The 22,326-nt window shown below is 52.5% G+C and overlaps 9 protein-coding genes across 9 annotated transcripts; 4 read left to right on the top strand and 5 right to left on the bottom strand.

Annotated features, from left to right (window-relative positions):
* Positions 1 to 3,038: 3,038 nt before the first annotated feature.
* On the top strand, positions 3,039 to 3,461 carry K489DRAFT_316406 (putative U6 SNRNA-associated SM-LIKE protein LSM5; the record flags this gene model as incomplete). Its single annotated transcript, XM_033601160.1, has 4 exons — positions 3,039 to 3,120; positions 3,177 to 3,215; positions 3,274 to 3,301; positions 3,362 to 3,461. 4 exons carry the CDS (start codon positions 3,039 to 3,041, stop codon positions 3,459 to 3,461), a joined length of 249 nt encoding a protein of 82 aa, XP_033461251.1.
* Positions 3,462 to 4,460: 999 nt separating this feature from the next.
* Positions 4,461 to 6,672, top strand: K489DRAFT_408624 (protein prenylyltransferase; the record flags this gene model as incomplete). The annotated part of the gene is made up of 3 exons (XM_033607498.1): positions 4,461 to 4,509; positions 4,567 to 5,133; positions 5,717 to 6,672. The coding sequence occupies 3 exons, from the start codon at positions 4,461 to 4,463 to the stop codon at positions 6,670 to 6,672; spliced, it is 1,572 nt and encodes a 523-aa protein (XP_033461250.1).
* A 20-nt stretch (positions 6,673 to 6,692) lies between these two features.
* K489DRAFT_387767 (tryptophan synthase beta subunit-like PLP-dependent enzyme) lies at positions 6,693 to 7,979 on the bottom strand (the record flags this gene model as incomplete). The annotated part of the gene is made up of 3 exons (XM_033606356.1): positions 6,693 to 6,717; positions 6,834 to 7,784; positions 7,900 to 7,979. The coding sequence occupies 3 exons, from the start codon at positions 7,977 to 7,979 to the stop codon at positions 6,693 to 6,695; spliced, it is 1,056 nt and encodes a 351-aa protein (XP_033461249.1).
* A 1,076-nt stretch (positions 7,980 to 9,055) lies between these two features.
* Positions 9,056 to 9,637, bottom strand: K489DRAFT_369119 (uncharacterized protein; the record flags this gene model as incomplete). Its single annotated transcript, XM_033603012.1, has 1 exon — positions 9,056 to 9,637. One exon carries the CDS (start codon positions 9,635 to 9,637, stop codon positions 9,056 to 9,058), a length of 582 nt encoding a protein of 193 aa, XP_033461248.1.
* Positions 9,638 to 10,255: 618 nt separating this feature from the next.
* On the bottom strand, positions 10,256 to 11,856 carry K489DRAFT_387766 (mevalonate kinase; the record flags this gene model as incomplete). The annotated part of the gene is made up of 2 exons (XM_033606355.1): positions 10,256 to 11,711; positions 11,804 to 11,856. 2 exons carry the CDS (start codon positions 11,854 to 11,856, stop codon positions 10,256 to 10,258), a joined length of 1,509 nt encoding a protein of 502 aa, XP_033461247.1.
* A 3,136-nt stretch (positions 11,857 to 14,992) lies between these two features.
* Positions 14,993 to 15,274, bottom strand: K489DRAFT_315774 (uncharacterized protein; the record flags this gene model as incomplete). Its single annotated transcript, XM_033601112.1, has 1 exon — positions 14,993 to 15,274. A coding segment is annotated over one exon (282 nt), but the record flags the coding sequence as incomplete, so codon positions are not given.
* Positions 15,275 to 16,241: 967 nt separating this feature from the next.
* On the top strand, positions 16,242 to 17,050 carry K489DRAFT_176843 (uncharacterized protein). Its single transcript, XM_033599417.1, has one exon. The coding sequence runs from the start codon at positions 16,512 to 16,514 to the stop codon at positions 16,998 to 17,000; it is 489 nt and encodes a 162-aa protein (XP_033461245.1). The 5' UTR covers positions 16,242 to 16,511; the 3' UTR covers positions 17,001 to 17,050.
* A 243-nt stretch (positions 17,051 to 17,293) lies between these two features.
* Positions 17,294 to 17,849, bottom strand: K489DRAFT_176932 (uncharacterized protein). The gene has a single exon (XM_033599418.1). The coding sequence runs from the start codon at positions 17,731 to 17,733 to the stop codon at positions 17,377 to 17,379; it is 357 nt and encodes a 118-aa protein (XP_033461244.1). The 5' UTR covers positions 17,734 to 17,849; the 3' UTR covers positions 17,294 to 17,376.
* A 1,862-nt stretch (positions 17,850 to 19,711) lies between these two features.
* Positions 19,712 to 22,148, top strand: K489DRAFT_316332 (PLP-dependent transferase; the record flags this gene model as incomplete). Its single annotated transcript, XM_033601154.1, has 2 exons — positions 19,712 to 19,866; positions 19,943 to 22,148. The coding sequence occupies 2 exons, from the start codon at positions 19,712 to 19,714 to the stop codon at positions 22,146 to 22,148; spliced, it is 2,361 nt and encodes a 786-aa protein (XP_033461243.1).
* Between the last annotated feature and the right edge of the window lie 178 nt (positions 22,149 to 22,326).

The following is a 22,326-nucleotide window of genomic DNA, read 5'->3' as shown; positions in this document are numbered from 1 at the left end:
TAATCCTGTAGACAGATTCGGGACGCCCGCAGCGGGAAGTGTCCGAAAGCGCGCGGCCTGCCCAGAACAAAGCCAGTTCTGGAAACGTGGAGAAGCGCTCAAACCTAAGCGCGTACTTTTCTTCCGAATAACAACATCCTCGTCTGTGGTCGTTCGAGTCGCAGTCGCATTGCTCGATCTGACAGTTTCCTCTGCGTCAACGCGATCCTTTTTTGCAGGCTTCAGGTTAATGCTCGATGAAGAATCAGCAATCGGCCCGGAGACACTTGCGGCATCGTTCGCGGCCGCTGCTTTCCGCGCTTCTTTTTTGATCCTTGCCCGCCGTTTTGATTTTTGTGTCCTCGTGAGCGCGTCACTTACGGCTGCCGTAATCGAAGAGCTGCTGCTAATTTGCGGCTCCTCTGATGTGTTCACAGGCTCACTCGCGCCACTTACGACTGCTGTACTCGAAGAGCTACTGCTCTTAAGCAGCTCCTTTGATGAGTTAACTAACACCCTGGTTATTCTCGTGGTACGTGCATGTGTGCTAGTCACTCCCGATGTATCAGGTTGACTGCGCTCACGACGTCGAGTCTTCACGAGGACAGGTCGATTGCTTCGCTTAATCGAAGTTGTGGCTGTTGCTCCCCCGAGAGAACGTTTGCCTACCTTGCCCAGGACGTCGTAAACGCGCTTGAGTTGTCTTTGAATCAGATCACGAATTTGGGCGTCATGATCTTGCGCTGCTTTAGGATCAAGCATGCCGCACTCCTGTTCGAGAGTGAATCTGGTGGATATCATTACGCGCAAATTGTCATCCGCACCCAACAGCCTCATACGTTCCTTGTTGACGTCGCCGCGGTTTTCTGACGGGTCGCTGCTCGAGCGATCACTCACAGGCTTGGCCAGCTCATCTGACCCTGCCTTTGCCAGGACGTATACAGCCTTGTCATGGGCACTGGCCTGTAGTAGCGTCTCTAACGTGAAGAATTCGCGCAATTCTCGGTAGACGAGCTGGAAATCGTCTAGCTTCGACCTATAGAGTCTGCGGTCTCGATATGGTATCGACACCATCGACTCGGTAGTCTCAATTCGCGTCCACAGTCTTCGAATTGGTCGGATTATCAGAACATCGTGCGCCCTCTTTAAGAGATCGTACAAATGACTTTCGTCAAGGTGCAAGCTCCTCATAAGTGCTCGAGAATAGTGAGCTTCTGCTGATACTCTATCGAGAGCATTGTCAAAATCGCCAACGAAACTTTTCATCATTACTGCATCTTCGTTAGCCTTGCCTTTCCGCGCTGTCAAGAAGCTTTTGATTGCGTGACTGTGGCCAGCATAGCGCTCGCGAAATCTCGCAAGTCTAGGGTCTTTCTCAAATCGGTCCATGACTTTTGACCAATATGACGAGGAAATCGTGATGTTCGAACTAGACCATTTCGCGGCGTATGCAGCATTTTGGAATTCATCCCAGATCTCACGATATCCTTTGTATATTTCTCTCTGCCGCGCTCTGTCATCACGGGAAAGGCTCTCCTCTTTGAATGCCATGATCTGTTCTGTCAATGATTCCTTCTCGATTTCCAGCGATTCCTCGACCCGCTTTGCGCTTGTTTTGGCGTTCGCAAGCTGTGCTTGCAAGTCGTCAATATGAACTCGTTGCTCGTTGTTGTGTTGCACTAATCCGTGATTACGTTGTCGTTCACTCTTTACTTCCTCTCGGCGCAAATCGATCTCCTCTGCGTACTGCTTTGTCTCCTCAGCGAACGCTGCTGTGAGCCTCGTTTCGGTCGCTCTTTCGATGTCCTGCTTGTAGCGCTGTTTTGCATTTTCATTGGCCTCCCAATGTGGCTGGGAGTCTTCTCGATACTTTTCGTACCTTCGATTAGTACTGTCCAACGTATTCCGCAACGCCTGAGCCGCCTCTTCCAGTCGGATTATCTGCGCAGCCTTCTTCGAATCCTGGCCTCGAACCGCTGAGAGCTCCTGGGCAAGCTTTTCGTTATCCGACCATAGCTTCTGAACTTGCCCTTTCAGATTTTCCGCCTCTTGTTTTACTCTTTCCTGTTTCCTAATAATTGCGTCACGATTCTCAACGAAGCCCTTATACTGCTGCACTTGCTCTTTTAGCTTCTGCTCGCTTTCTCCGCTTTTCTGCAGCGCTGAACGAACAGCTTCGGCGATAGCCGCGTCTGATTCCTTTTCTTTGCGCGCATTGTATCTTTCTAGCGCTTCAATCTTTTTTAAAGCGTCGAAATAAGCCTGTTGAGAGTAATTCTGATCGCTGGCGGTGGGTGAAGGGTTAGAGGTCGGCCTAGCACGTTGGGCTTCCCGGGAAGCATAAGGCCGATATGGTGGTGCTGAGACATGAATCGTCGGAAGATCAACAATCACCTCGTTGGGGATTCTCCAGATGAGTCTACGGGTACTTGGGCGCCTGGATCGGAACGTGATACTTCGAGACTTGTCCACACGATGATAGATGCCGCCAGAATACGAAGCTTTAGGAAACGGGATCGCTGTCGTTGATGTCACGCTCTCAGCCATAGTGGAAATCGCGCCCGTCGGAAGGTCGCGAATGCTGGCAGTCCTGATGCGCGAGGCGGCTTCGACAAGCCGCGAATGTGACGCAGACATCGCGCGGGTGCATTGCTGATTGTTCAACGATTCGCTGACCGTCCGTATCATGGACCATCTCAGGTCAACTTTCGCGACTATAACATTAAGTGATTGCTTTTCGATAGGGCTCACTCAAATGAACGTCGCATTGATACCATACATTGAAGACAGCAGCAATTCACCCGAGTCTACATAAATTTCCCCTGCTGCGGTCCCTGACATCATCCGCAAGGCAGGGCAGGGCTGTTCGTGCGGTCGCTTCCGTGACGCGCAAGCACGTGAGGACTGCACAAACGACTGTATCATCTTTGGATACCTAGGTACCTAGTACATCCGGAAGATTGAACGGCATTGGGAAGAACTCGACGACAGGAGTGATAGGCTTCGATATCAGTGCACCCGCGAACCTACCGTAAACCGGCCAATTGACCACGCATACCATGGCATCTCAATTACTACCTCTCGAACTCATTGATCGATGCGTTGGGCACCCCATTTGGGTCATCATGAAGGGCGACAAAGGTGAACGCAGACTCTGCTGACGACGATCATGGAAGCCTGCGCTGATGTCTGTGAAGAATTTAGCGGCAACTTGCTCGGTTTCGATGATTTCGTCAGTACGTATGCGAAGCGACTCTATGCCTTCGTTGCTCCAAAAGTTGACAAATATGGCAGATATGGTGCTCGAGGATGTGACCGAATAGTGCGTTAAAGCTTTCGATGACCTTTTCGCCCATTTACACCCGTATACTGATCATTTTAGTGATCGCACCAACAAAGTCGAGAAAAAGTTGCCCAAGATCTTGCTGAATGGCAACAATATTTGCATGGTACGTCGCACGGCACCACATTTCGTATCCTAGCTGATCGCGTGTAGCTCGTTCCTGGAGGCATGTCGGGAATCGATGGTGTATGATGTCGTTGCGGACACTAGTCTGAAGACTTTGCATTGATCGCGATTCATCGGTCGTGAGGAATGCGAAAACAACAGAGGCATATGGATCCGTGAGCGAGACAATTGGCCGACAAAGCCTAGCCGAACCTGCAACGAATGCAACGATTGATGAAGACTTTTACCCTCGGTTTTGAGCACGAGGCACGACTTCATGCTCGAAGTAGATCGATACGCAGATGCCGGCAAATTCACCTCTCCACATTCGCATGGCCGAAACGACGGCCGTCACAAGACGAATTGTGGTCGAGAACCATTCGGCACTTGCTGCATAGCCATCGTCGGACGGACTGCTCATGCTCTAACGTAACGAACACACTTTTGTGCGTAGGTTGTGTAATATTGCATTGCGCTATCAACACGGATGGCAGGAAATTCCCGAGCACTAAGTGACCTATGGTTGGCAACCGCAGATGGCCTTCTACTCAGCAAATATAAATGCGCCGCGTTCGCGTCCAGTTAACGGTACACCTGGGCAATATTCAATTCGGGATGGTTAGTGCCAGACAAGCACCAGACGGCCATGGTTTCGCTAGTGAGTGGGTATTTCTCACAACATGGAATCATGACGAGGTACAGTATCTGCCGTCCGCCGAGTTCCGAAAGTAGGAATCTGTACTCGGCAAATGTCGTCGTGAGTTGTTGGTCTGTGAGGCGTGATCGTGTTCACAAATCGTTTGCTGAGCATCTGCTCTTACCCTAAAATTCACGTACTCGGGCTCCACGGCACCAGGGCTGTGGTCATCAGTACCTACCTGGGTACCTGCAGGTGGAGTGCTCGACCCTCGAAAGCTAATCGTCTCAACCCACCTGCAAGCAAGCAAATGCAGTTGTCTATCTGCTCTGTAGACCATCGCACATCGATCGCGTACTTGCCACATCACCACACGACAGACTCAGGATTATAGACATGGCGGTCAAAGGTGTCGCGCCATTCGCGACATTCCTGATTGTTGGCCGTACGAATACCCATTGCGCGCCCTTGTGATTGTGAAGCTGACCTTGCCATTCGACAGCTACATGTTTCTTCCTCGGCATCCTATTCGCACTCTTTCCATATGATTACCATGTCTTGTGGACGACGCCGGCCGTGTCAGACATTACCATCGACCCTCGCGATGTCTACTTTGCACTTCAGGAAAATCATCTGAAGTTCTTACACGCATCTCCACCTCTCATCAGCCGCATACTTCACATCGTCATCGGCACCGGCCTGTTAGGCTTTCTGATGAAGTTATACAAGCCCTCCGAAGCAAACATGCTCTTCGATGGTGCGAGCCTCGTCTTGTACATGTGCGGCATAACAGTGTATATCGCGAATATCGTCAAGGGACTCCGAACGGTCACCGCAGGCGCTTACGGCGGCCAAGACGCAGACGCCGGCCCGCGAGATGAGACCTACATCGGACGGGAGGATAGTCTGCGAGTTCTTGCGGCAAGTAACACGATTCTTGCGCTTGTGCTGGTGGGCATCTTAGTCCTCCAAGCCGGTCAATGGTACGCACAGCGGAAAGAGGCAGAAGAAATGGAGGAAATGGACAAGGCTCGAGAAGAGAAACGTAAGGCGCAACAAGCCGTCGGAGGTAAAGACGGAAAGAAGAAGCAATGAGGCACGAGCGAATGTGCGATGTGGAAGGTTGCTGGTCCCGACCTGTGGACTCTGACCGTGGAAGCCTTCAAAACTTCCGAGGTTGCTCGAGAATTGACGTGCTTCAAAACTGCCTGTGAACAATCGAGATTTCCACCATCTTTCATGTAAAATTCTAAATATGATCGAGAATATGCTCGTATTTCCGCGGCTGTTCTTACGTCGCATGACTGCATCCCTCAGGCTCCCATTCATCGCTGACCCGCTTGAAGCATGCCTGGGAAGCGCGACTATGAGGATCGGGGTTGCGAGCAAGACAAAAGGCCGCATAGTTATTCCTGGCCTACTACTAAGAAACGAATGCACAAAGCGAACTGCGCTCAAACCAGAAGCAGACAACGCCGGTGTGAATTGATGTGTAAAGGCCGTGGACCCTTCCGTGCCTTCGAACGTACCGTGGCCTAGGGCAGGGTGTTGCCCCGCCGTCAGTGATAAATCAGCCTGGTGTCGTCACAACACTCGCCCGAACACATCTATTCTGCCTTACAAGATCCCTCAACACACTTTCCAACCCATAGACATGAGCGTGTACTCTTCGGATCCATCCTGGGCAGATGTCGAGCCTCTGCCGACCGATGAAGGCGGAGCAAATCCTCTAGCTGCGATCGCGTACAGTGAGGAATATGGCGAAGCTATGTCTTATCTTCGCGCTGTTATGGCTGCCGATGAAAACTCCACCCGCGCACTCAATTTGACCAAACACTTGATCGGGTTGAACCCGGCGCATTATACAGTGTGGTTGTATCGCGCGAGAATATTGTTCACACTACAGTGTGACCTTGCCCAGGAATTGGCCTGGCTGAACAAAATTGCCCTGGAACACCAAAAGAATTACCAGATTTGGCATCATCGCAATCAGATTGTCAACATGCGAAATACATCCGATGGCGAAACAGACTTCATAGCGCAGATGTTTGACCTGGATGCCAAGAACTATCATGTTTGGAGCTATCGGCAATGGCTCGTCCAACGTTTCGACTTGTGGGATCAAGGCGAATTGGAATTCACCGAAGTGATGCTTCGAAAGGATGTCCGGAACAACAGTGCATGGAATCATCGCTGGTATGTGATCAATGGCCGAGAAATGGAAGGTGTCCCTGGAGTGTCTGATCGCGACATTCGAGAGCGAGAGATAGCTTTCACCAAGGCTGCACTTGCGACTGCCCCACAAAACAGGAGCGCTTGGAACTATCTTCGAGGCATACAGCGACACAGTGATATCGCGTTACAGGATCTGAAGCCCATCGCAGAAACCTACGCGGACCTTTCGAGCCCTGGCAATATTCGCTCCAGTCATGCGTTAGACCTGCTGGCCGAGATCCTAGCTCTTGAAAAGGAGACTGCGGCGGACGCGTATCAAATGCTCGACCTGCTGGCACAAACATACGACCCTGTGCGGATTAATTACTGGAAATATCGTCAAAGCCTACTCGATGATCCATTGGGGTCGTCTTCGGTTCAGACTGCGGTCTGAGAGCTCTTGGCAGATGAGATTTACACCATGTGAACAGGGTGCGAACTGGAACATCAACGCTGTGCATGATCGTTTCCATTAATTCCTTGCGTATTCATCGTGGGATGTTCACAGCACTTGGTGTACAATCCGATCCATCGCCGGGTAGATCGTCGTCCAACCCTCCGTATTGCTTTCGCCATGATTCCACCGTCTCCACGGACATAGCCGAACCACCGCACACGACGATGACCACCTTTTCGTCCGAAGTGACCGGCCGACCGAGGATAGCCTCCAATCGGCGACCGTAGCTAATTGCTACACTGACGCCGCAAGCTAGCTCGACCAACATACGCTCATCATCTGCGAACCGCCAACATCCCATAGCAGCTTCGGCATCTGTCAAAACAGCATTGTGCAACATGCCTGATGCGCGATACTGCTGTGCCAAGTTGAAAGTCCGCTCACAGACCTGCACAGCTCCAAGACTCGTTGCAAGAGACGTGATAGCTGGCAGCGTCACTCGCTTGCCAGCCGCTAGCGATTGAGACAGGGCATCTGCGCCGGCGGTTTCCATGGCTAGGATCTTCGTTCGCCGTTTCCACAGCTCTCCCTGGTTGTGAATACCTTGAGCGATGCCATTGAATAAACCGCCGCCTCCAACGCTGCAGACTATCAGGTCCGGAGGGGATTCGATGTCCTGCTCAATGAACTGTGTCGCTAACTCATCGACCAGGCTCGAATGCCCCTGCCAGATATCTGGATGATCGAAGGGGTGGACGTAGACGGGCTCCTCTCCACGAGCAGTCGCAGACTTCATCACAACCTCGCGCAGATGCCTGTCCGCTTCACTCCAGTGCGCCCCATGCTGGATCACTTGGGTCGCGCCCGCGGCTCGAAGCTTGGCTATCATCATGGGTTTTGTGCTGATGGGAACCACGACGGTGCTGGGCCGTCCCACAAAATTTGCCGCGTGAACACAGCCGAGGCCGGCATTGCCACCGCTTGACGAGTAGAAATGGGCATTTGCTGGATCCTTGCAACGGGAGAGACTCTGTTGGACGAGATTGCCTAGGCCGCGAGATTTGAAAGAGCCCGAAGGCTGGAGGTTGTCAAGTTTGAGGAAGATGCGACTGCACGTTGTTGGAGGTCAGCCTTGTCCATCAGTGAGCGTTATCACGGACGTCGTCGTTGTGTGATTCACTTGTAGATATAATACTCGAATCAAGAAGAAGGAGTTGCTCATACCATCCTGCAGCCTTTGACAAGTTGACTGATTCAACCAACGGCGTTTCCCGCCAGGCATTCTTTCTTTTGCCCGCTGTCATGACGATCAAATTATTTTCCCAGTCCCAAGCAATAAACTTCGGTAAACTTGCAAATCTACCCTGTTTTGAAGCGAGACGATATGATCAATATATGCACCGATCGATGTAGAAGGGCGTGGAAGGCGACAAGGCCGATGTTTAGTCGATGGGACGTAAGCACATGCAACTCTCTACCAAGGGCCCGCTCACTTCGGCCTGACGGAGGACGCCCTGCTGGAGTTCATGATCATGGATCTGGATCATGCGAAGAGAGATTGACCAGCTGGTGCTGTCCAGGTGATGCCGATATCTCGACCACGCGTGCGAGTGTACCGCAGGGGTTTGAATTGCATTGGGTAATCTATTACCTACTCGTGCTATTGAGCTGGCTACATTTTCAGGTACAATCTGTTCACGGATCGCGGACTGCACTTTAAGGGTCCTCCCCAGCGCCGAAATTCATGCGTAGCTCGGCGCCATTTCTCTCGTTGTCTCTCTCTCTTTGCCGCGTCCAAGCAGCGCCAGCCGCATCGCCTCACGTCGGCTTTTGAAGCTCGCCCGCTGCATTGCCCTTTGTTTCTCTCGCCGACGCACCTGCAACGTCGATAAAGCCGGAGGAATCCGTGTTCACAACCCCAGGCGGGAGAAGCGCTCAGTATGGAAATTGTCCTGCTCGGCGGGGGAAGTCGTGTGATCGAGAGGCTGTGACGGTCGCATATTCGAAAATTTGGAAAGCATGAGGGGCATCGGTGGAGCGAGTGGTGTATTCCTACAACATGGGCTTCTTGAGCCAGGCGTCGAGATAAGACGATGACACTGCACGTTCTATCATATCGATGAAGTGTCCATCGGGTGAGGCATAGAGCGAGACGGTTGTCAACAGGGTCATTGAAAAGATGAAAGTCTCATGTTGTGGTTTTCGTAATGTCTACCACGCCACCCGTGCATTCCGATATGGTCGTCCATGGGATCCACCCAGCCGTTGCTATTGTCTGCTCTTTCATCATACTGAGAAGAGAAGAGTTTGTGTCTTTTTCTTCACCTTATGATGCGGGGACATCCCGAACTTGCACGACTTCCATCTCAAAGATGATGTTTCAACGAAACGATGCGGTATACAAAATACCAATCATATTTGACTTCTTTCTCCTCTGCGCCGGGCTATTCTCATGCGGCGCGTTCGCCTGCCAGACATGGTTCTGCAGCGCCGCGGGCGGCGGCGGTAACTGCTCGATGCCGCGACACGCCGGATTGACATTGTCCGCAAACCACCGCCAGTCGACATCCGGGCGGTCGACGATCCTGTTGACAAATCCGTGCAGGAGGGACTGGCACTGCAGCCAGGATAGACGGCGTGGGAAAGAACTCCGCGCGTCGTCGAAATGCGATTCGATCTTCAATCGACCCAGGCGCGTCCACCCGATTCGCGTGGTCCAGGTGCCGTCGTAGCCGGGACCGGGGCCGTTCTGGCTCCAGACGGTTTCATTGTCCCATTTGGGTTGGTAGCGGCATTGGACGTTGTAGGTTTGGCCGTCTCGCTGGAGACCGAATTCGATGCGCCAAAATTTGACGGTGAGTGCCCAGGCTGTGAGTTGACCCTCGCGGATCTGTCTGGTGAACCAGATGTCGTCTGTCGGGCCGTTCCAATTCGAATCGAGGCCGAAGAGACGAGGGATCATGGTGATGCCCTAGTTGATGAGATGGTGAAGAGTGATGGCACTTGGATATTTTTAATGTCATGTGTCGCGTCTTGAATCAGGCAATGGCGAGCGAGCATGCGAAGGATTCGCCTTGTAGGCCTTCTTCATATTATCTCAAGAATCGTGCATCGCGTCGGCCTCCAATAAGAATATATCAAAATGCTCACATGAGCAGGATTCAGCCACATTTCTTCCCCGCTCTCACCATGAAGCCCAATCTTCGGCGAGGTCTAGGAACTGCAACATCTTCGCGGACACCCAATTTGTAAAGGAGCCTGTTGCGTGCAAAGACGAATTTCCTTATTTGAACTTCGAAGACTTCTGAATTAGCGGACATAAACGCTGGGGTCTCGACCCAGAACACGCCCTCCCACAAAAACCTTTTCGAGGATCCAGCTGGTCGCATCCATGCATTTCGCAGCTCAAAGTACCTCCCATGATTTTCACGCCTTGTTTCCCGTCTGTTCGCCGATGCTTTGAGATACTCAAAGCTCCACATTAAACGCTTAAAGCTCCCCTTTCATTCAAAAATAAGGACGCCGGGTCCTACAAAGCTTAGAGAGGCTCTTGAAGTAGATTCAACACGCGCAGCATTCGTTAAGGTCGCCAGTACTTCCAGGCGCCCTCGTCGCTCGACACACCCACGAGTTGCTCCACGCCCTCACGTCCTTCGGCGGTGAGGAACATCTCGAGGTCAATTTCTTCGTCATTCAGGAGCGCGGGGTAGAGGACGCCCACGCCGTCGCCTCCGAGAGTAGTTTTGTATTTCCGAAAGCCTTCGTCTTCGAGCTGTTGTTCCAATGCACGCAGAGATGAGGACGGAGTCAACGCGCCGCTTGCTGCTCCATTCGCGGCACTAAGAGTGGCACCCTGATTCGCGGTGCCGTTTGCGTTGAGGCCGGAGACGACTGCCTTCGGGAGTTCCGCTGTGAGCTCGTCAGGGCGTAGCAAGGTGATGGCGCAACCACCGCCTCCGGCACCTGTGAGTTTGGTCCATCCGACTCCGGCCTGGTCGACGAGGTATCTGAGCCGGTCTAAACGAGGATGGGACACCCCGAGACTGCTGAGGAGAGCATGATTGATCGACATGAGTTGGCCGAGGTGCTCGATGCTCGCATTCGAGGCCGGATCGAAGTCGCCGCCGGAGATGCGCTCATACACCGATCGGGTAATGGCGTCGATAGCATTGAGGATGTTGTCGGCCACGATCGGGTGGGTCTTCTTCAGGAGAGCGACTTTGGCGACTTCCGCAGCGGTGGATTTGGGAACGCAGGTATCGAGGAGGAGAAGCGGTAGCTCGGGGAAGTCGTTCATGACCTCGACATGCGGAGGTTTGGTGTAATCGGTCCTCTCGAAGAATACGGCGTGGCCGTGTGTCGCGACAGTGTTGTCAACTCCGCTTGGATTCCCGTGAATGCCCATTTCTCCAACAAACGCCCAGCGATTGATTCGCTCAAGTTGTTCCGCTGCTTCTTCTCCTTGCTGATCTGGATGTGGTCCGGACAGTGCTCTTGCTTGGACCAACAGCGCGGCAGAGATGCACACACACACGCTGGCACTGCTTCCAAGTCCAACCCCTACCGGTACCGTGGACCGCATCGCATATATGCACCCTTGCGAGTATTGTGAGCCCAGTGATAGAAACAAGTATAGGAAGGCACTAGCTGCAGCCCTGTGCATCTTCTGTTTCTCCGGAGTGGCATCACGACTCACTGTGATGAGATGTGGTTGCATGGCCGCGACCAACTCCTCATCGCGCTCTATGACCAAATCATAGTACTTCTTCTTCCGCGCCGGGTGTGCGAACTCTTTCCAAGGAAGATCCTGGATGTTCCATGTATGATCTAGATCGATGTCGACGAACTTCAGAGAGACTGTTCGTTGAGACTTTGTGAGAGTGGTGACGAGAAGGTATGTCCGTAGGGAGATGGCGGCAGCTATCGCAGCCTTGCCGTGGACAACAGCATGTTCACCATATACAATGGTCTTGCCTGGTGCTGAGACGAGGAATGGTGGAGCGAGGGGTTGTGATGGTTTTCGTGATCGATTGAAGCTTGTCCTGCTACTGCTAGATTTTGGGCTGGGACTTGATTCTTGACTGTCATCGGAGTGGCTGCTACGAGCACTTCGATCTCTCGTTGGAACCTGGAGCGGATGGAGAAGGGTTGGATCGTGGTGACTATTGGTGTGTGCGCCATTGGCGCCGTTGATTTGAATGCCGTTCATACTGAAGGGGATCGTGTGAGAAGTCTAGCGAGACGGGAAAAGGTGGAAATGTTGAGAGAAGTCGGGGTGGGTTCCGCCCTCAGGGTCGCAACGTTTGAGCTTTGGGAGAAGACGGGTGCTCTTTCCTCGAGGTCAATGGATGGTCTCATGCAGGGTCGAGCAGGCGCAGTTGTAAGGATGGTTCGCGAGACTGGGAGGTGATCGGGTTTTGTCGCGGATTGTACGTTGGAGAGTTCCGAGAGCAAATGGCGAGGAAAGGGTGATTGGCGGCAATGATGTAGTACAACAGTGGTGCAAGAAAGTGACGGCAGCTAGCCCTGTAGGATCATCGTACACTATAACGATAATCACCTGCACCTTGGAATGATAATATTCTGGTGAACAGGAATGGGATGATTATTATTGGTGGTGCAGATGGGACGATTTAGTACATGCAGGCATCTCATTCGCTAGATGATTATCATTGTCGTGTAAAATCTCACACGCGTATCTAATAGCTAAGGATTGTTTCACCGTGGACTGCCGGACAGACAAGACCGGGCAACAATGTACGATTTCTACTACTTGTTCTGTGGTGATGCGGAGTGAGTCGTTGGATGCACTTCTTGTTGTTGTCATGTTATTATGAACACGAATCCAAGCTTGGAACATGTGCTGGATCGTGTTTCTATGACCTACATGTATGTACGTCCAGCGTGCGCAGTTGGTGGTGTGGCTTCCCCCCTACTGCAGGTCGATCGATAAAAATGGTTCGATTTTCCCGGGAATAGTGGGACAGGCCTGGGTTCTCAGCCTCATCATCATCATCATCATCATCATCATCATCATTGTGGTCATCCTTTATGAATTAGGTACCTGTACAGTAGCTTCTCGCACGGTTTTCCTTCCGAAATCCGGGGTGCCGCAACAGATACCACCTGGGCAGTTGACAACAATGAAAGACAGGACCAGCGCCAGCACCAGCAGCAGCCAGCAGTCCGCATCTTTATCATCGCTTCCGTCTCCCACTGTTGTAATCCACTACTGCAGCTAAATGATTCTCTCTACAGTACTACTAATAATAGGAATAGTAATAATAAGAACAACAACGATAACAATAAATTGCACATGGCGAGGGTACTACATTTACCACGTAGAATGCCAGACTACCTACGCGAGGATAAAGTCGGACCTACAATTTTTTGCCAGGCGAACAGGCTTGGGCGGCGCAGAGTGGGAGCATCGTTCCCACCCAATCCCTTGCAAATACCCATTCGAAATGACGAGTCCTCGCATCGATTCCAAGGTTTCTTGTTGTTACAGGACTAAAAGACTACTTCCATGGACCGCGTCATCGTCCCCAGCGTCGCTCCCGGTCCTTCCTGAAGTCCCGCCTCGTCGTCCGTCTGTACTGTCGAACCAATGCGCCTTCTACAATTGATAACAGTACATGCATCTGGAGCACACGCATAGTACACACAGCCGTACATTTTCTAGCATCGGCGCAGAAAGTACTGACGAGTGGAACCAATTTTGAACCACCTCTGCATCTCAGAAGAGGGTTGTGTCGCGAGAGAGACACCGGAGCCGCCGGATGGAGAGAGACATCAGATCTCTCGCTGCCTCCGCGACAAACATGTGTCACCCGTAAGATCCAATCTACCTAGGAATGCACGTATCATTGCATTTTGACTACATCCAGTCAGTACATTTCCGAAAACACAAGGACTCGGGAGAGTCGGGCCACGATGCTCTCTCAATCCTTCCCATCGAGTTAAGATAGGCAAGCAGCACGAACCATGTTTACGGCGTAATCACACTCTGGGAACATATTGATTTTGGACAGTAACGATCGTAACTGGTCGTCCTCATCGTCATTGTCTTCATTTGCCCCGCCCCTCTCGTGCCGACGCGCACGCGGACTCCGTAGATGTTGCTTGAGCCGCGCACGCGTCGACAGGAAGGTCGAGGTCTTCTATCGTAGTCTGTCACACAAGTTTTACTATACAATTGAACCCTTCACATTGTCCCCGTGATTTCCCAGCGCCTGACAGGTAGTCCCACAGAATAGTTACGAGGACGCGATTCGGTCATTCAATCGTCGACCTAGTACCTTCCGCCAGTCCCCATCTCTGGCCCGCCGCCGCCGCCGTATCCAGGTGCATTGCCCGAAAGTTGCGCTCGGATCAGTTTGACCTCTTCCTGTAGATTCTGAATGCGCAGTTCGTACTCGTTCTGCTTGCGCTCGAATCGGGCTTCGATCTGTCGAACGTATTGCCAAACATCTGCTGTTTCGGAGCCAAGGACTTCGCGGATGCTGCTACCAGACGATCGGCCGTGGCTCGAGAGGCTGCCGGCGTTTGAGCCGAGCCCGCCGCCAGTGTGCGGATGTAGATGTTGTGGTTGGTGTGAATGCTGTTGTTGGGAATTGGACGGTGCCTGAGATGCCCCACGAGGTTGAGGTAAAGCACTCGCACCGAGTGGCGGCAACATTGTCGTTGCGCCACCGGGCTGCATTGGCGGGTACTGCGAGGCCATACGCGGCGAAGTCTTGCCTACGCTGGACCCTCGACCAAATTGCTGTTGCTGAAATTGCGTAGTCAGGCTGGTCGATCGGTTGCGACCCAGCGACCCTGCTGTCGATGCATCCCCAATGCTCGGTCGATGACTGCTTTCCGGGAGCCCACCTGGGGAGAGAGGCTTGGGAGATTGAGTCATCATGCCGGGCTCTTGAAAGACTTGGCCCTGCGAATAATATGATTGATTCGTCGAAGATCCATTGAGTGGGCCTGGATGGTTGGGTCCTTCTCGCGAGGGCGCAACACTGCTCGGACTCGGGAGAGCAACCGATGGGGGGGCCATAGAGCCAACACTCTCACGCATAGTGCGCGTAGGAGGTGGAGGGTATGTACTTGAATGCTGCCGATATACCTCGCGGTGCAAATCCTCAGAAGTTTCCACTTGCTGTCGCTTGCGACTCGGCTCACTGACCCTGCGAGCATGATCATCAGCGCCATCGTAGTCATCAGCCGGGCTGGTGTATTCCACGCCATCCATGCTATCCGCCGTTCCATCTCCGTCGCCGCCAAAACTTGACCTTCGGCCGGCGCAGGGCCCTGGCCCTTTGTTGTGACGCGCCAGCGCGTCACCTCTCGCAAACCGTCGACCACATGTCTTGCACGTGTGCGGCCGCTCACCCGTGTGTAACTTGCTATGTCGTTTGAGGTCGTGAAGCCGTCGAAAACTCGATGAGCAATCCGGGCACACGAACGGCTTCTCTTGACTATGTGTCAGGAGATGGCTTTTGAGATTGTGATGGCGAGTAAAGTCAACATCGCAGTGGGGACACTTGTGCCGCTTCGTCGACGCGGGGGATCTGGGGCTGCTCTGCCCATAGCCGGGATGGCTCATACCTCGGAGGGCGCCGTCGCTGGACTGCTGCTCCGATTGGGCTTCTCCAGGGCGCCCGGGATATGAAAAAGCCTTATTCCCGTCTTGATCTGCGGGTCTTGAGCGGTCTCTTGCATCATCCAGTGTGCTCGGCTCGTCAGTCATCTGTGAAGACTCGCCGGTGTATTGCGGCCTCGGTACCGATGTCGAATGGGCGGTAGCCGTCAGTGCATTGTTAGGTACAATACTCTCCAACGATCTGAAACTTCCTACGCTGACTGCGCTTCTATTGTCCGATTGAGCACGAGCGGACTCAGAGGGTATCACGATCTTCTCAGCGGCCTGACGCAACGGCGAGCTCAATTTCACTGGCGCGGGCGCATCACTTGCCCGGCTCATTCCCCCACCGGAGACCAAGCTCCTAACCGCTTCCACAGCAGGATTTGGACTTGTCTGGCGATTTGACATGTCCAGTCTGGATTGAGGATCTTGATTGTGCCTCTTCATCTCCGCCATCGCTGCGGCGCCGGTCAGACGTAGATTGGATGTGCTCATAGAAAGCCCGGAATGACGTATTTTGGGCGAGTCCGAAGCAGGCTTGGGTGGCGTTCTTTGCGGTTCTCTCGAGGTCGGTGTAGTCTGCTTAGGTGGGTCAACGACCATCGGTAGTGGGTCTGCTGCAGAGGTAGTCGGTGACTCGCGTGGTTGATTAGGCATGGTGGGATGCTTTCTGATCGCATCAATCCCACGTGTGAGAGCTAGAATTCGGGTGTATGCTGCTGCTCGCGATATGCGACCTTGTGTCGAGTCGATCTAGCTCTATATGCCATTCATCAGCAAGAGACACACACACCGAAGCAGATGGCCCAATAGACTTGCTGCTGCAGGTAAGAAGACGTCGCCGCACGCGCATCAAGAAAGCTATGCATCATAGGCATACGATGGGCGCAGGATAGCGCATAAGCGTCGTGAGACGAGCGGGCGACGAGAGGTGAATTGAGGGATGAGAACATACCACTGTCCTAACGTGCTAGGCGTGCAGAGCCCTACAGATTGGCCTGGACTCAGACAAAGATCCGTGAACGCGGCGCACATCTCCGTGCTTGAGCCAATACTGCTGCAGCGAATGTTGGCCGGTCGTAAAGATCGTATCCGTCCGATTTGATTGTGGGATCTGTCGCGCGGAGTCGCAAAACGTTGTTGTTGACGACCGGAGTTCTACGCGCGGCGTCGATTGAGCAGTAGGAAATTGTCGCCGATGCGCGCAACAGAGCGGTCGAGATCAACACCAGAGCCGAGATGGATATTTGAGGAGCAATGTCCGATTTTCGCCGCGCTTAGTGTTGAAATGATGGCCGAGCTCGACCGTGGTGATTATGATGCCAGAAAGATGTTTCAGTGCTTCCAAAACAGAGTGCTGAGCAAGTGCCCGAAGGCAGTGGCGCACCACTCCGAGATTCGGTTGCAATGTGGCTTATCACCGAACGAGCGTGAAGCCGTGGCGAAGATGAGGGCTGAGGTGATCACGGAAGTTTCAAATGCCGGATGCCTGAACGATCTTCAACAGACGCACGATGATGCTGTGGTTGTTGGCGTTGCCGTTGTCTTCAAGCGTGATTATCTTCTGCGCAAGGCCAAGGATATCGGAGAGGATACTGTTCGGAGATGGTGGTCCTGGTGGTTGAAGCCTTTCATCACAAGTTCATGGAGAAGAGGGACATTGGCTGTGCATCATTTACAGCACTAGACAGCGCGGATGACAGAAGCTGCGCCTCGTGCTAACAAAAAGCACTGATAAAACCTGCTGGGCGCCCGGGCGCGCTCCAGCGCTGTTGATGACGACTGCCTACCTTCGCCATATCATCATTTTGCGGTAATAATTCATGACAATCCGACCTAGGTACGGTAGGGGAGGTACTGCACTCGCTCGTCCTTGATCTCGGGTAATTCTTCTCCATTCCAACGGCACTCGCTCGCCATCTCTATTACTGGTCATTGTATGGATTTCGTTTCCAACCCGCGATAAATCTTCCCCCGTCCGATCTCGTTGAACATGTTCGGGATGCTCAAACCACACCAAACCCCTGCTTGTTCGTTCCGTTGGCGCAGCATACATCGTTAGTTTACATCCATGGATACCTCCAGTGCCGTCGATCTGAACGAACACACCCATGGATGAAATCGCTGGGTTGAACCCTTTCGACGATCCAAAGATTGATGACTCTGCTGCTGCCACAAGTCAAAAATAACGATGAACCCACACCAACGGGTGAGGCTTGTGTGAAGACCAGAGTGTAGCATGTGCCCCCTGCAACAGGCCTAGAGAGTAGCTGACAGTCTGGTTCGCACCGAAGATCAAGCCACACCCTAGCCCAGCAATGAAGCGGATGACAAGTGTGCCCAGGTGGAGTTAAATGGTGGGAAAATCTCTCGGCGAAGGTGCTGCAATGTGTGGCCCGGTAGAGCTGATGTGCTGACATGACGTCGTGTGCGCATGCCCATCATCTTCCTGCATCTACACGGCGTTGTACAGCACATGCATTTGCCATATCGAAACATCGAGGTCGAGGTCATGTCGTGCCCGTGAAGATGGAGTGTGCTCGCCTGCGTAGATCCATATGCAGCACACATCCAGCATATTACGAAACTTTTCCGTTCGTATAGCACACTACCTAGGTAAGGACAGTGTCAAGCCACGGCGTGAGCTACAGTATTATGGTATGTGTGTGAGAGAGAACGTGAGAGGGAGAGGGAGAGGGCAATGTTTCACTACTCGACATTTAACTCGCCTCTCGTCGAAATGAGACCAGACACAACCATGGTAAGGACACTGAACCACACCGATGGCTTCCAATCTCCCCCGGGCCTGCTCGTACTGCCGTCGCCGCCATGAACTAAAAAATGGCCCAGTATGCCGACGTTGACCGGAAGGCTCATCATTGCCAACGACGATGATATCAAGGTGAGCTTTTGGTGAGAAAAATGCGCGGCACGAGATCATTCTCAACTCCCCAGGCCTCGCTGGCGCCGAGGGAAGGAGCAAGGAACAGCCATCCCCTTCGTCAAGTGACGCGACGATACGATACCAGCAATGTGATGACTTCGTCATTCGAAAAGTGGCCAGCTCGTGTTGCTTGTACAAGGGTTCTGTTTCGTAGATCGAGGGATTCTGAGACCATCGAGACTTTGTCCAGGTCTCAGCAGGAGAACGATTGTGCGCGGATCGTGGCTTGACCCCAAGATCTCAACTTCTCCTGATCTGTCTGTGTGGCGCCCGAAGTAGCCCTGCCGCCACCCACACGCCTGCGCCCGGAGGTTTCTATGTATGCTCGTGTATTGTATTGCCGTACAGCACCACCGCACTTGACTTCGGCTCGCCCGTGCCCCTGTCTGAGGTCCTTTTCCGATTGTCGCCAGGACGGCCTGCAGTGACATTCTTCATGGTGAAGAATAGCGTCCCTTGAATGAAAGAACGAACAGAATATCGAGATCCACCACGGACAGTGCTTTGATTGATTGTGTCGTTCTGACGTCACGCGATGCGGTCCCGAGAAGGGTTTCTACCAGCGCGCGACCTGTGTCTGAGGTCCCCATGATTTCACAGACAGCCAGCCCGTCAGTATGCGTCTGAATACTGTAACCATATATCACCTGGGCGCCTCCAGGGCTGCAAATGAGCAGTACCTGGCGTGAAGTTGTAATGCGTTGTTTTCTCCCACTATACATACCCATGGACTGCAGTACTTCTCACGCACAACCATGCGAGCACTAATGGTTGTCTCGCTCAGGCCATTAACATCGATAATCTCTTCAGCACTTCATAACTGTCCTCGAAATTCAGTGATGCTTGTTGAACTTTGGGACAGTAATAATTATCCTGCATGTAAAAATATGTGAAGAGGTACGTGCAGGTTTGCCATATTGCATTCACATCTACTTTGCAGTCGAGGAAACCCTTGTATGGTAATACACCAAGGTAGTATACTGGAAGCGCCAGTCGAGATGAACCTTATGCCCACTGCTCACACCAACGCTCCATACCTGCGCCGTGATATTCTCGGCAGCCTGACACGCCTATACGGAGCAACATTCCGTCGAAGCATCCCTACGTGCAACTGGGCAATTTCATGGCAGCCATCATTGAGCTCCCCCGCAGCGGGTCTGCTTTCGAAGTTGGTACTGGGCTCAGCCTCAACCGAAATTTGGGGCTCGGAAGCGGAATGAGGACGTGAACCGCGACCGATCTCTCCCGTGGGGATCCAGCCTTCTCATTCAGCTCGAATATCCCGAATGATTCATCCCTCGTATGAATTATCAAAAACGCATGACTGTCGCTCGCCTTACTTGCAGAAGAGCACCATCTGAGAGTATGGACGTTGGGTGGGTGGCGACTGATGCTCAACCCTACTGCCCCAACTGCTGTCCACGGTTGAAGACGACCCTAAGAAACTGGCAGAGATGAAACCATACGACACGAAGGTCGAGCGCATGCGCAAGCATGAATACCCATATATGCAAGATCATATCTATCTCGATCATGCCGGAACAACTCTGTATAGTGCGACTCTCGTGCAAAGATTCCAAGCTGTGATGTTGGCAAATATTTACGGCAAGTCAGTTTAGTGGAATCGATCTCGACAAATCTTGACAGAGAACATCACCCGGTAGACTAACGACCAGTGCCCATAGCCCTCACTCTGCTTCAGAATCTAGTGTAAGATCCACGCGCGACATTGAAAGCATACGACTGCAAGCCTTGACATACTTTGGCTTCGATACAGATCAGGTAGACCTCGTCTTCACGTCCAACACAACGTCTGCGATCAAGCTGGTCGCCGAAACACTCCGAGAGAGCCAGCGAGGCTTCTGGTACGGATATCACGCCGAATGTCATACCAGTCTGGTTGGAGTCCGCGAGCTGGCCACAGAACATCATTGCTTCGCCCGTGATGTTGATGTGAAATCCTGGCTCGATGGCAAGCTGCTCGGCGGACATACAGGTCCCGGCCTCTTTGCATATCCCGCACAGTCTAATTTAAATGGTCGCTGCTGTCCTCTAGATTGGATCGCGGACATCAAAGCCCGAAAAGCTGAAGTAGAAATATACTCCCTACTAGATGCTGCATCGTTAGCTGCAACGTCACCTCTATGTTTCAAAAGCCCAGAATCCGTCCCAGACTTCACAGTGTTGAGCTTCTCCAAAGTTTTCGGATTCCCGAATCTTGGTGCTGTGATCATCAGAAAGGATGTCTCACATCTATTCGATCGTCGAAGGTATTTTGGAGGAGGCACAGTTGACATGGTCGTCTGCGTTCAGGAGCAATGGCATGCCAGGAAGACAGGTACCTTACACGAGCGCTTGGAGGACGGGACTCTACCGATTCACAGCATATTAGCTCTTGGAGAGGCTATGCATACGCACGACGATCTATTCGAGAGCTTACCTTCGACTCGGCTGCACACGACTACCCTGGCCGATCGCCTGCGAAATGACCTCGCGATATTGAAGCACGCGAATGGCGCAAATGTGTGTACAATGTACGATTCGAGAACGAGCGATCTCACAGAGACGCAAAAGTACGGTCCTATCGTGGCGTTCAATATGCAAGACTCTCAGGGTCAGTGGCTCAGTCACGCAGAGGTGGAGAAACTAGCTGCCATCAAAAACATTCACATTCGTACGGGAGGTCTCTGCAACCCGGGCGGGATAGCGACCCATCTTCAACTGGCCTCATGGGAGATGCTCGAAAACTTCTCGGCAGGCTTCAGATGTGGTTCGGAGAATGATGTCAGGAATGGTAAACCGACAGGCGTCATTCGCGTCAGTTTAGGAGCCATGAATACCCATGCTGATGTGACAAGATTCGTCTCGTTCGTCCAAGAATTCTTCGTAGACAAAACAGTGCCTGTTCAAAGATCAGATTCTCCCTTCGAGGCAACCAAACTTCCTCAAGCAGTGCATTACATCGAGAGTTTGACGGTGTACCCAGTCAAGAGCTGCGCAGGCTGGAGGATTCCACTTGGGACGGATTGGGATGTTCACTCGACAGGGCTGGCATGGGATCGAGAATGGTGTGTGATTAATCGAAGCACTGGTGCGGTGATCTCTCAGAAGAAGTATCCGCGCATGGCGCTGCTCCGACCAGAGCTTGATTTCAAGACCGGAGTCCTTCGGATGAGCGACTCAAGCACCGAGAGGCAAATTTCGGTGCCACTTTCCAAAGATCCTGGTCTGTTTATCGACGAGGCGCAGAGAGTTCGCGACGTCACTGTTTGTGACGATGCTATCCAAGCACGCCAATATCTTTCGTGTACCATTGCCGACTTCTTCACAGACATGCTCGGTATCCCTTGTACCCTCGCACGTTTCACAGCATCGGCCGGCTCAAGCTCTCGTCATATGAAGGCTCACCTTCAAGGAAAGGACGTGAAGCCATCATCCTTGCTTCTCAGTAACGAGTCTCCAATCCTGACCATCAGCCGCTCGTCTCTCAACGCCCTGAACGACATGATTACCGCAAAGGATGGCAAAATCGCCCGGGCAGCAGCATTTCGCGCCAACATCGTCGTCGCTGAGCGAGGTGAGGATGATTCATCATCGGAGCGGCCGTGGATCGAAGACAATTGGCAAGCCATGCGTGTCGGCGGGCAGGGCGGCCCACAACTTGACTTCTTAGGTGGTTGCCGCCGGTGCCAGATGCTGTGTATCGATCAAGAAACTGGCGAGAAGAATCAAGAGCCGTTCGTGACTCTAGCCAAGACCAGGAGGAGGGATGGCAAGGTGATGTTCGGGATCCATACGGCTTTGAGATTGCCAGCCGAGCAGAATGTGAACAACACAAAGACGATTCGCGTTGGCGATGTTGTGGAGACTTGGGTCAAGCAATCCGTTTGAGACGATCGATCTGTCCATAGTGACCCAAGAATCATTTACATCAGCCACGATGCTATTACATCATTGGTTCCCGCATAACCAAGGGCCATATCATGTATCTGTGAAGTGATTTATGTTCACTGTGTCTGTACATTCTTGGGATATCAATAAATCGTCATGCGTTAAAAACCATCAGCAA

Source organism: Dissoconium aciculare, assembly GCF_010015565.1.
Source record: "Dissoconium aciculare CBS 342.82 unplaced genomic scaffold K489scaffold_4, whole genome shotgun sequence".
Taxonomy (NCBI): domain Eukaryota; kingdom Fungi; phylum Ascomycota; class Dothideomycetes; order Mycosphaerellales; family Dissoconiaceae; genus Dissoconium; species Dissoconium aciculare.
The sequence above is the reverse complement of the archived record's forward strand: the minus strand, read 5'-3'. Positions and strand labels throughout refer to the sequence as shown.

Coding starts and splice junctions, on each gene's coding strand:
- K489DRAFT_176932 (XM_033599418.1), bottom strand. CDS start 17,733: ATGTCAGCACATCAGCTCTACCGGGCCACACATTGCAGCACCTTCGCC.
- K489DRAFT_176843 (XM_033599417.1), top strand. CDS start 16,512: ATGCGCGCAACAGAGCGGTCGAGATCAACACCAGAGCCGAGATGGATA.